At 46.2% G+C, this 13,118-nt stretch overlaps 1 protein-coding gene across 1 annotated transcript in view; it reads right to left on the bottom strand.

The window, feature by feature from the left end:
• MYOC (myocilin) overlaps positions 1 to 8,907 on the bottom strand; it is a 210,450-nt gene extending 201,543 nt beyond the window's left edge. The window contains exon 1 of the mRNA XM_069641248.1: positions 7,933 to 8,907. Coding sequence (XP_069497349.1) covers positions 7,933 to 8,491 — 559 coding nt within the window. The 5' untranslated portion in view covers positions 8,492 to 8,907. The remainder of the gene's footprint in view (positions 1 to 7,932) is intronic.
• Positions 8,908 to 13,118: the final 4,211 nt, after the last annotated feature.

Below are 13,118 nucleotides of genomic sequence, written 5' to 3'. Positions count from 1 at the left end.
CTGCATAAATACACTTTGCACAGTTCAATGAACCAGGGTTTGTGTTTGCAACGCAAAGTCACTTTTCAGCAGTGCAAAGTCACTGAGTCGTGCAAAGAATTCCATGAATCGGGTCCTAAATCTTTCTGGTGTAGGAGATAAGCAGGTTACTATGACTTTAGTGTCAGTGGCCCTCATTACAAGTCAGGCGGTGGACCATGGTGCTATTAGCTATTAGCTATTAGCTATTAGCACCATGGTCCATGCCGGATTCCGCCATGGTGGATGGTGGAATTACCGCCCCATTCCAAGGTGAGTGGGGCGGTAATTCCCCATTCACCATTTGCCCTTCCCCATTCCCATTTTTGCCCCATAGAGCAGAATGGGGATGGGTAAGGCGCTAATTACGGCACCGTAAATTACGGTGCCGTAATTAGCACCAAGGTCGCTTAGCGCCTTGGACTTTAACGCCTGCAAAAAGCAGGCGTTAAAGTGTGAATCAGGCGTTAAGGGTTAACGGCGCCGACGGCGCCGTTAAACCCTTAACGCCTGACTTGTAATGAGGGCCAGTATATTTTTTGGAATATGTAGGCGTTTCACTAGGGTGAAACCGATTTTTAAATGCAGTATATACATTGATTGTATTAAATATAGGTTGCAACAAGTGATAATGTACATATAAAATTACTAGTGAGGTATGGAAGGTTTTATTGGAAATGAAATCACACGTGTAGATACATTATAAGTAAAATAAACTATATGAACTTTGTCAACACATTATAAGCAATATTTTCGTGTTCCTCTCCATACAGATTGTATATTTTGTCTACAAATTCATTGCTGCCGGACGTCTTTCATTAGCGAGAGCAAGAAAAAAAAGAAATAAAGGGGATGATGGCTGTACCATATGTTATAAGTGATAAAATACCCCCTTCCGACTGTCAAAACGCTATTGCAAGCCACATTGTAGTTTTGCGACTTAATCAAGACACCCAGCCTCTGCCACGCTCCTCCAGGTGGCCACGCATCTCTGTGGTAACAACCAATATCACAATAACGGACAGCAGGGGGCGCTTTATCCAATTTACTGTAGAAAACAGATTAAGGTCAATGAGGACTCCAAACATTACTGTATTTGTTTATTATTGGATGGATTAAAGACTATTATCTCCACGTCCCTCTTCCTCGTCTCAGTCCTTAGACATGAAGGTGCTGCACCTTCCCAAACGTGATTTCTAAATAGCTCCACGCACACCGTTTTGAGGCACTGCACCCACTAAAAAGGAAGGAGATTTAGACAAATGTCGTTTGTGAGAGTGGGTTCCTAGAGCCTTCTGGGCTTGTCTACTCTCTGCAGTGTTCAAGAGACTCCCATGTGGATTGTGGGAGGGCACAAACTGATCGCCAACCTGCCCATCGAGGCCCCAGTTAAGTAAGTTCTCCAGTTGCCTGACCAGGAGCCTGCACGCTGACTGAACCCATTCTGGCAAATTGCTCCCTCAAATGCCGAGAACTGCAGGAGTATACGCTGGAGGAGTCACCTCTCGGATCGAGGCAACAGGTAAGCTTCCCCTGGAGTGAAATTAGAGAGGCTCTGTGGTGTTCTAATTTGGAAATGGCTTGCTCCCCTGAGGCAGCCCTGGGACCTTCTCTCTGGGGGGAACTCTGTATTCAGGGAGTGGAGAACTACCTGGAGGTGAGCTACTCCTTTTTTTACCTCTCTGGGAGGCGCATTTTGGTGGGCGCTTTTTGCCATATCACCAATTCCCTGGGCAGGCCAGCAATAAATATGCTTACCTTGGGGTAGAACTCCCTTCTTCTCTTTTGGTCTCAGTTCAGGGCGGTAGGGGTAAGGGGATGGACGCTATACTATCTTGTGTTCGGAGACCTGTATTTATGTCTTTCCCCTAGTTCCTCTTATTCCCAGAACCCTCCAGAAGGTCAGGAATAGCAGGGCCTAGGTGAAAATGGTCACCCTCTTTGACCCAGGAGAGGCCCTTCTCTACACATTGTGAACCATCTTTTCATTGCAACATAAGAGCAGTTCTCGGGCCTAAAGTAGGCCATGGTGTTGGTTCTTGTGTTAAATACAATAGGCACATTTTACTTTGACTAAACTATACCTACCGGATGGTTTTCTTTGGCCACAAAGTATCTCAATAATCAATGTAATGCAATCTACATTTATCCCAGCGCTTGCCAACAGTGTTGCTTTGGACCATTTGTATTACAATGTCATTTGAACTGATTCTACAGCCCTCTCTCCCTCTTAAAATAAGCCTGGCTGCTCTGTCCACGCTATCCTGAACTCAGGTGGTACAGCCTTATACTAAGAGTGGAGTCTTGTACTGCCTCAGTTGCATGGTTTTACTAAGCCCTTAGTTGGACTTCAGAAAAACTGTCCTAACAGGGGCACAAGATTATATGAGTGGAGCTATAAGTGAATCCCTTTAGGGAAGGGAGCGAGCCTTCATCTGTAATTACTGGGACAAAGAAGAACAGGACAGAGAGTAATGAAGATTACCAGTAAGTAATCAGAGCACTCTGGTGCATTTTTGCTTAATGGAATTAATAATATCCGTCCCCATTTTTGTACATTCTTCCTGAATCCCTGCATGGGCTAAAGAACACTGCGATATCACTGACTCACTACATGAACCAAGAAAACTATGGCATCAGTGAATCATTGCATGGGCTAAAGAACAGAACATCACTACATATACTGAAATACATCACGGCATCACTGCATGGACTAAAGAACACTGCAGCATCACTGACTCACTGCATGGACTAAAGAACACCACAGCATCACTGAATCTCACTGGCAAACTGCGGCATCACTGAATCACTGCATGGACTAAACACACTGCAGCATTACTGACTCACTGAATGGACTAAAGAGCACTGAGGCATCACCGACTCCTTGCATGGATTAAGGAACACCACGGCTTCAATTAAACTCACTGAATGGACTAAAGAGCACTGAGGCATCACCGAATCCTTGCATGGACTAAGGAACACCATGGCATAAATTAAACTCACTGCATGGGCTAAAGACAACTGAGTCATCACCGACTCCTTGCGTGGATTTAGGAACACCATGGCATCAATGAAACTCACTGCATGGGCTACAGAGCACTGAGGCATCACTGACTCCTAGCGTGGACTTAGGAACACCATGGCATCAATGAAACTCACTGCATGGGCTACAGAGCACTGAGGCATCACCGACTCCTTGCGTGGACTTAGGAACACCACGGCATCAATGAAACTCACTGCATGGGATACAGAGCACTGAGGCATCACAGACGCACTCAGAGGCCAAAGTGGAAGGGAACTAAAGGGTATGACATTCCCTCACTTTTTGGGGAAATCAGTCATTGTTCCCCTACTTTATTCGACCTGGAGCACCGTTCAGGATGACAGCGAAGGACACCTTTATTTAGCTCCATCCCTACTGAGAATTTGATCCCAGGCCGTGCTGGTAACACACCAGCGTCACACCATGCTCCGCTATCGTGCAGGTGCTGTCTTGCTCTTGTTCATTTGTATAGACTGTTTGGGACATAACGCTCAATGCAGAACAGTCGCAAAGCCCCGCTAGGCATTGATCAGTGTCTTATGCAATTAATCGTGGATTGGTGCAGACACAGTGTCTGTACAGACAATTGGTGGGGGTGCTTGGCTAGTGCCCTAGGAGTGCCCCTTATGAGGTGGAATGGTCGGTGATTGGAAGGGGGTGTCTGCTTAAAGCTCTACGCTGGGGAGGGGGGACTCAATGCATGGGCTAAAGGACACAACAGCACTGCATGTACTGAAATACACCCAGGTCTGGCTGAAGATGTGCGGGGGCCCATTTTAACATGATGGTTGGGGGACCCCCTGCTTAGAGCGAAAATAGTCCGAGGCACCCATGGGGTACATACATTACAATGGCGGCAAACATATGGTTAATAGCTGCCGATTATCACGAGACCGCCAGCTAGCAGGGAGTTTAAACACTAAATGCCCACTGAAGAGCTCTCAACCCTTCCTTGTCATTAAGTGACTGATGTGGAGGAACCAATGTTAGAATGCAATGAGGTGATAACACTTCTTTGTGTCCCGTTGGAAGAGAAAACAGCTTGCAACACAAACGCTACAAAGCGCACATTTTAAGGCCCAGAACAAAAGTAGAGAAATGAATGGCGCTGCCACAAGACTGCTGACTGGCAACATGGGGGCAGTTGCTGGGGTTAGGGGGGACCTGAGGCTAGAGGCCCCTCTCATTTGAAAAAGTTGAAAGGCCCTGATGCGTCCCTGAATACACCACGGCATCAATGCATGGACTAAAGAACACACAGTGAGCCTCGTTGAATCACTGCATGCCATGAACTAAAGAAAACCTCAGTCATCACTAAATCACTGCATGACTAAAGAACATCACGGATTAACTGCATGGATTACAGAACACCACTGCACACACTGGCTCTCAGTTTAGACTAAAGTGTCTCGCGTAATCTCTGCATGGAGTGAAGTACACCAAAGGCATCACGCAACCACTGTGGGGATTAGAGAACACGTAGAACATCAATAAACCAGTGCCTGACCATAAGGAAACTAAGCAAAACAAAAGGGGTGATGGCTGGAAGGTTTAGAATTAATCTTAACCTATGGCATTGCTCTGGGCAACCCTCCAGACCATCGCTCTTCACCTGCCAAGCCATTACAAAAGCAGAAAGGCCATATACAAATCAAACTTGATCCCACCCCTAAGGGGCAGTCCAGCCCAACCTGCTTGGTCACATCCCTTCTGCATAAGACCTCAAGCATCCGCAGACATGTTTCAGCCTCGTATGGCGTCATCAGGGAGGAGTAGCCTGGGTCTCTATGCCCAGCAGGCACGGGACCCACGTCTGGGCATGAGGAAACTAAGGCATCACTGAATCAACATATGGACTAAAACACTAATGGCTTGAACCTGGAATTTTTTCCACGATGCAAAGTGACTTTTCACTGCTGCAAAGTGACTTTGCACTGCCAACACCATGATTCATGGAAAACTGCAAAGTGTATTTTGGCAGTGCAAAGTCACTTTGCAGCAGTGAAAAGTCACTTTGCACCATGCAAAACATTCCATGAATCAGGCCCTAAGTGCATCATGCGATAAATTACTCTTTCAGATCTTTGCACTTTTCCCAGGTTTCTGCAAAGTATAAAAACATCCATTGGGACATCAGGCTTTCCCTGCCATTGCACTGGATCACTGCAGAGCAGAGAAGAAAGACCATCCTCTGGCCTTTCCGACCTTTGCCCTGTCACCGCATTAGTGCATGGAAAATAAATGCACCTATGTAACAACATGCATGTCTACAACCTATGGGTCTGCATGGAGCATATGCCACTGCAAAACATGGCGGCTATATATAGCCTTTGCAATTTAAATGCTTTGGGAGGAAAAACAATCATTGACAAACCCAACAGTTTGGGCGGGCGTGTGTGTGAGGGGATGGGATAGGCATTTTGCAGGCAATACCATCCTGGTTCTACCAAGCAATACGATGGCAACAGCTGGCAAATGGTGTTAGTAGCTGGGCATATTGTGCAGGTGCCTGGCAAAGGCCTATGGAACGCATATATACTTGCAAAACCTGCTGCCTTTGTAAATGCTTCTTATTTTAATGGGAATGCAGTGCAGGGAACAGATGCAAGCACACACCTAGTGGTTATATATCAAATGACTGAGGGCACACTTAGATAAGACATTTTTACTAAACAGGGGCTAGTTTAAAGCTGCAACTAAGCCATTACCTTTCAGAAAAATGCTTGGAAAGAACACTGGCATCTCCCTATAGGTACAGATCTAGCACACAGAGATTGGAGAGGGGGAACTGGGGAGGGTGTGTAAGGGAGATAGTGGGTGAGAATGGCCATATGGACTATCATGCCCATGGGAAGCTAATGGGTGGGTAGAAAGCCAAACACCCACAGGGTGTGTCCCCATTTGACACACCATCTCACACTTAGATGGTAGCCTGCGTCACATCTAGATGGGATTGTGAATGTTAGCATGTTCCACACTTAGATGGAATTCTTAACTTTAGCCTGCCTCACATCTAGATAGAAATGCGAATGTTAGCATATACCACACTTAAATGAAACTGTGAATGTTACCAAGTGCCACACTTAGAGGGAATCGTGATCACTAGCCTACCTCACATCTAGACAGGATAGTGAAGATTAGCAAGTGCCACAGTTAGATGGAATAGTGAATGATAGCAAGCATCACACCTAGACATAACTGCAAGGGCACGAATGCCAATGAACAGATCCACTAACAATTTCACCCCTCTGCATACACCTCTCAAACTCTACCCAAAAGCCTACAACACAACAATCAGCACAAACTTCACTACACTGCAACAACAAAACAAACCACACACAGACTCGCACAACAGAACACGACTACTGACCGTAAATGGAACCACCGGGCTGAGGCTGCCAACAGAACATCACTGCTCTCCTGCACTTTTCCATCTTATTCCCACTAACTCACCCCCCTTCCCTTTTTTCAGAGCCGCCAGAGCGACAGGGGACCACTCCAGTGGTGATAGTGCGCGGTACAAATATCCTTTAACATTAACATTAACATTCTATCATCACTTCTCCTAGTTTAGAAAATAGGCATCGCCGCCTAGTGGTCAAAACTGAAAAGTGCATCTCTGGATCCCTGTCTGCCCTAGATTTCCCCATAACACTCCATGCAATGACAGGTCTGTCCCCACACTAATGTTCTGATTTTCCCACTTCAGTGAGCATGGACAGAAGGAAACGCTGTCCCTTACTGTCATCCTGGTATGCACCTCCAGCGGCGGCATGGTACAATGGTACTGCGTGGACTGAAGTCTGAAGTACCTCTCCAACTCTATCACAATAACACTGCATGGACTGATTGGCCCTTGCAGATATTACTATCCCTTTCATATCGCGATAATACAGTGTGGGCTGATGATCCTCTAGATACGTTTCTATGCCTTTAGCTCCCTGCAGACATCTGTATCCCTTTTATGCCACCATAGTAATAATGACCCGATGAACCCCTCGAGACGCTGCTGTCACAACAGCACTCAATGGACTGATTGGCGCCAGCAGACATCTGTAACCCTTTTATATCATGATAACACTTGGTTGTACTACTGATGAACTTCTATAGATATCCCTATCCCTTGTATATCACGATAATACGGTGTGGACTGATTGGCGCCTGCAGCCATTTCTATCCCTTTTATATCACGACAGCACTCTGTGGACAGATATGATGTACACCTGCAGCCATTGTTATCCTTATTATATCGCAACAACACACGAACCAATCAACCTCTGCAGATTCGGCTGTCACAATAAACTACATGGCACGATTGGAGCTTGCCGACACTTTCATATCACGATGGCACTGCGTGGACGGATGAACAACTGCAGACAGTGATATCCCTCTATCTCCCTGCAGCCGTTGCTATCCCTTGCATATCAGAATAGCACTGCCTGAATGCATGGACCACTGCACGCATTTCTACCCCTTGTATATAATTATAACACTGTATTTACTGAGAAAAAAACACTGCAGACGTCTCCATCTCTTTTATTTGACAGAAATACTGCGTGAAAGATGTACCTACCCCAGGTTTGCGCGCCCCCTTTATCTCAGCTCACACTGCCCTGCCTGAGGAACTTTTGCGGACACTTCTACCCCTTCCATGGCATATTATCCCAGCCTTTACTGGTGGGCTAGCGCAGGGATTCCAGCTCCATTAATGTCACCTGCACACCGCATGCGATATATAACTTCTCTAGGCGGGCACGCCACCCATACCCACTGCACACCGCCCCGAGTGGCGGGTATGCTTGGGCATTTCACACGGTAGCAGCGCCTCTTTCCCTCGCTCTGCGGTGAATGCTGCGCGGTTGGCCGCTCACCTTGCCTGGTGCCTGACTGCGCATCCTGGGCGGGCGCCTCCCGCGCCTGCGGGCACTGGCTCTGGCGGAGCCGCGCCACTTCCTGGCCGCTGGCCTCCAGGCTCTTCCCCAGGCCGTCCTTCTCCCTCTCCAGCCGCCGCTTCTCCTCCTCCAGCGCGGCCTTCTCCCTCAGCAGGTCCCGGTAGGAGGCCTCCGCTCTGCTGGCCTGGGCCTCGCGCTGGGCTTTCTCCTTCCTCAAGGCTTCCAGCTCAGTCTGGAGGGCCTGGGCGGACACCCCCTGCCCGCCATGGAGTTGGTCCACTAGTTTCTCCAGCAGGCCAAGGCGGGTGGTCAGGACGCCCAGCTCTGCACGCTGGCTGCTCTGCTCCCTCTGCAGCTCTTGGACGGTGGAGCCCGACTGGCCAGGGTCTGGGCAGCTGGTCTCCTGCGGGCTGGGCACAGTGAAGGTATAAGTGCACCGGCCGGTGCGGTCATTAGCTCGGCGCAGGTGCACCGTGCTGGCCAAGGCATGCCAGGACAGGCAGGCGCAGAGCAGCAGCAAAGGCTTGAGCTGAGACATCGCGGTGCCTGGGGGTGGCCAATGCCCTCCCTTGAGAGTTTATAGGGGAGCTTCAAGAGGCCACAATGCCCAGAACCTGCCACAGGCACTATATTCCTGTCACAGTGGTCACCTCTATAAGTGCCCTTTAGTATAGTAAGAGTGTCAGAGAGAAGGAGAACTGCTCTTTCAGCAAGCCACCAGGTAATGGTGTCTTGCCCGGGCGTAAGTGGTCTTCCCTGTAAGTGTGCTTCTTTGTACTGCTATGCAAGGCAGATCCTGTGCGTGCTTGGTTCTGCGCACTCCTATGAAAGGCAACTCCCGTGCGTGCTCCTGTCAAGGCAGCTCCCGTGTAAGCGTACTTCGGGGTTCTCCCGTGCACGACCGCAGCTCCCGTGCGTGCCTCTGAACGCCCGAACCCACCAGCTCCTTGTGTGTGAGCTCTCCGCGGTTCAGCACGCTGCACTTATAGAGCCAGGTATAGGAGGTGCTGCGGCCTCCCTCTGCCGGATGATACCGAAACTGCACCCTTTCCTGGCGGGTTTTGAAGATGAAGCCCAGCGTGGACTCGGGTCACGCTCTTGGCACGACTCTGAAGCTGGTTCCCTTTCTGCCCATTTCCTCTTGACCGCCGGGGAATCTTCACGGAATGGGTGCGGTGTTCAGGGAAATTTCTAGCCAACTTGGTGCACAGGGTGAACCACTAGAATGCGCCCCCCTCCCTCTTTGACTGGCACACGTCACTCTCAAATTACACCCCTGTGTCCCGTGACAAAACCCCTCCTCATTATCAATACATCATTGCTATACAAATGAAGCTGGTTTCATCACTGTAATTCAAGTACTTTACAGATGTGAAAACACAGCTGTAGCTGCCCAAGTAAATAGTTATTTTGTCACCCGCTCTATTCAGTTTCAAACTATCCGTACTGGCACACTGCAGGGTGACCACTACGGGGGCCTGCCGGGGTCTGCAGGCCCACTAACTACTGGCCCTGTGTTGCAGGTATTCTGTTTGTTCCACCTCACTTGTATTTTTCAAGCAGCAATACTGGACTAACCATATGAATTATTTTCTGAAAGAAGGTTATCATTCCAAGATTGGCGGTCTGGTACCCCCCTATTGTACTCTTTCAAAATATCAAAGAATTGTTAATATTGTTAACCTTTTTAGTGAATGGAAATGTATTCGATCGCTTATTTTAATATGCATTTGTAAATTACAATTTAATTGAATCAAACAATGTTGAAAGGTTGAGATTGTCCTCAGCCAAATCAATAAAATAAAGAAATAAATAAATAAAAAAAACATCTCTATGAGAGTGGGAAAGGGGACAAATAGCACCAATGAGTGTTCCTGTCTTTGCATTAAACCACAGACCATTTCAGAACAGGAATATAACAGTGATCAGAGATCTCTATATTGAATAAACAAGTATGTGATAAAAAGGGTTGTATGAATCTCTAAACACATAACAGACGCATGGCTTGGTGCTCACATCACTTGTTTACAACACTCGCCTTAACATTAAAATGTTTGTAACCATGAACCATACATACCCATTCGGACAGCTTAAGTGTTTAATGTGAGTATAAAATGACTGCAACACCAACCACTCAAATGGGGTACAAGAGCTCTTTCGCTTTTTGTTTCTGGAACATTTTAGATTAGGAGGGGCTGGGTCTCAGTGTGTGCATGCCCAGCTCCCAATGCAAAAACAGCTTTTGGGAATTATATCTATAGCCAGGACAGGATACCCTACAAGAGACACCCAATAAACAATGCACAGAAAGGATACACAGAAAGGATTGTACCCCCTACAAACTTTAGCCTGACCAGTAATAAGCTTGTGAAGAGTTTTAAATAAAATTGGCTTCTAATGCATGGTAAAGCGTCCACAGTTCCTCACCCACTACCTCCTCACCATTATACAGGCCTCAGGGGTTATTTCTGCAAAAAAGAGCAGGCCCATGCTTTATCTAACAGAGCTGGCATTAGCAGCTCTTATTAGTGCTGGCCTACAGCTGGTGGCAATCCTGGTGTGCCAGTGTGGAAAGGGCGCTTGGCCTTGTGGATGTACACGTCGAGGCAAGTTATTTGACTGCTTTATGTGTTTCAGTGTGGGCTATAAGTGATTTCAATCCAGCACTCCAACTAAGTCAATGCCTAGTATGGGATGCCCAATGGAAACCCTTATTTATATATTTTTATGTCAAAAGTTAATTTAATTCTGGATGATGTACCCTTATATAACGCCCCTCTCCTTGAATCCCCCCGCCCTAACTGAGCGAAGAAGTAGGTTTGTTTTGCAAATTAAAAGATTTATTTGAAGGATTGAATAATATATATAGATTACACTTTTATAAATATGAATAATATCTGAATATCACACTTATGAATATGAACAATGATCAGCAATGGGTAATATTACACTATCAACAATCTCTTTAATCAGTTAGGAGTAGGGATAGGAAAAATAATATATCAGAGAATACTTTGTATGGGTTCAAGAAATGGCAATGATAGGAAGGAATGCAACACAGAAATAGAACTTGATATGACTTCAATCAAAGACAATGAGATCACTCTTTCCCCCTGTTATTACTCACTCCTCCCCCCACTATGCAATATGTAGAGATGGAATGAGGGCACACAGGTATCAGGAATAACAATCCACAATTGAAGTTTCAATCCTACTTCCACCAGCAAGCTTAGAGAGAACAGGAATGCTTTAAAAACAGGTCAAAATGCTTTTGAATGTGATTTGCAATAAATGGGAAAATGCTAAAATGATTTTAATTCGCTAAAGGCGATTCAGCACTATTGAGAGTGGCTTTGGATTGGTTCAGGTCAGCACTAGCAATGATTGTAGATTGATTAGCAAATGGAAAACGAAATTCAGAAGTTGAAATCAAGAAACAGCTGTTTTTCTATGAAGTCAAATTGGACCAAATGGCAAATTCGCGGCAACCTTTCCGCGTGCGGGAAACGCGATTACGGCAAAACTATAAGAATGTCGTTTCGGGTCCGTTTCAAAGCTGGGGATGTTAGCTTCAAAACTACATTTAAATTTCGTTTCTAAGACGTGCGGTTAAAAAGTTACAGAGGTTTTTGTGAAGATAGATATTTCAGAAACAGAGTCAAGATTTCAAAAATGACAGATGCGCTTTAAAGATTTAGGAACCAATATGGACTTATATTAAGGGGCTATGAAAGTACAAGATACCCAACGGGACAACCACCAGAACAGGGCGCCTTCCACTCTGATTGTTGTGCGCCAGGACACTTGACTTGCTTCAGAAAATATCAGCGCACAGATGATTATCGCTACAATGATCACAGACTATATAATGAGAAGAATTCAGGATGGACACAAGATTCTATAATGCAGTTCTGGACAGGTTGAAATGGATTGAATAGGATTACTTTAAACTAAGAGATGACTATAGACAGTTCGGGACTAAATACTCACTCCTACGGCTTTAGAATGGAATGGGCCCGTCAAAGATCTGGTCAAGGGTTTGGCTGGGATTCTCTCGCCACCGGACAGGATCAGGGCACCTGGACTCTGCTCTCAGCAAGGCACTCTGGTCGGCGCGGCCTCTTGGTCTGGATCTGATGGGTTCTGGGTTACAGCTCTGCTATGCGGATCTGGATATTGGTTCTAGCACGGGGTTCTTAGCTAGAATAGCAAAACAGCTCAGCCAGGCTGTTGGATTTTGTGGTGCTCCTTGGAAGTTTAGGGGTTAGAATCAGGTTGCTTAAGATTTTGAAGGCCAGTTGAGAAGAGTTTAGCTTTTAGATTGGGCCTTTCTGCTTCAAAGTTTTAGAGTCTGGTTCTAGAGTCTGGTTTCTGGATCTATGTCTGGAGCCTGGATCTTCCTGCAGGGTGCTTCGCCAAGAAATCAGTTGATGAGTGGAAAGTGTGTGTGTCCTGTCTGTCCTCAGCAGTCCCTATTTATCCATTTCCAAAGTGGGTGGGGAGGCTGATTATCTATGCCCAACCCTCTAAGGATCTGATAGGTCAGAGAATTTCCCCTCTCCTGATTCGAGCCAGGAGCAGTGTGTCATGTGTGTCAGAGTGATACTGTGTTTATGGCCCAAAGGAAATCCCTCCCCTTTGCTTTTACTTAAGAAATCTATTTTCCCCAAAAAACATATTTCCAAGATGCACAACTTGTTAATATTACATATACACATCACAGATTAATTAAGGCACGTCTCTGTTCAAGTCCCATGTGCCTACGAGTTTCGGGTCACAAATGACAACTTTTTCGCACTTTTGGTGGGTTTCCTAATGTTAGTTCTGCACCAATTTTTATACATGCATGCACATCCCATCTGGGCACATTTCTGTAATTTTTCATGTTCCTAACATAAACACAATGGCTACAATATAAAAAATTTCCGGGGTTCAGTCCAGAACATAGCACAAATTCCAGCTTAGTCTTAAACTGTGAGCGAATTATTCATTTTAACAATCTCTAAGTTTCATATTTTTGTCAGTTCAGTACACTTTGCTATAAGCATTTTTCTAAAACATACATTTACTCCAACTTCAATCCACATTTTCAGTCTGGCCCGCCCCCAGAGATGGGCTGAGTCAGAGGGTCACATGACTCGCCTTCCTGCCAGAGCAGTTGTTTG

The sequence above is a fragment of the Ambystoma mexicanum genome, chromosome 1q (assembly GCF_040938575.1).
Source record: "Ambystoma mexicanum isolate Mex_15411 chromosome 1q, UKY_AmexF1_1, whole genome shotgun sequence".
NCBI classification, from domain to species: Eukaryota; Metazoa; Chordata; class Amphibia; order Caudata; family Ambystomatidae; genus Ambystoma; species Ambystoma mexicanum.
The sequence above is the reverse complement of the archived record's forward strand: the minus strand, read 5'-3'. Positions and strand labels throughout refer to the sequence as shown.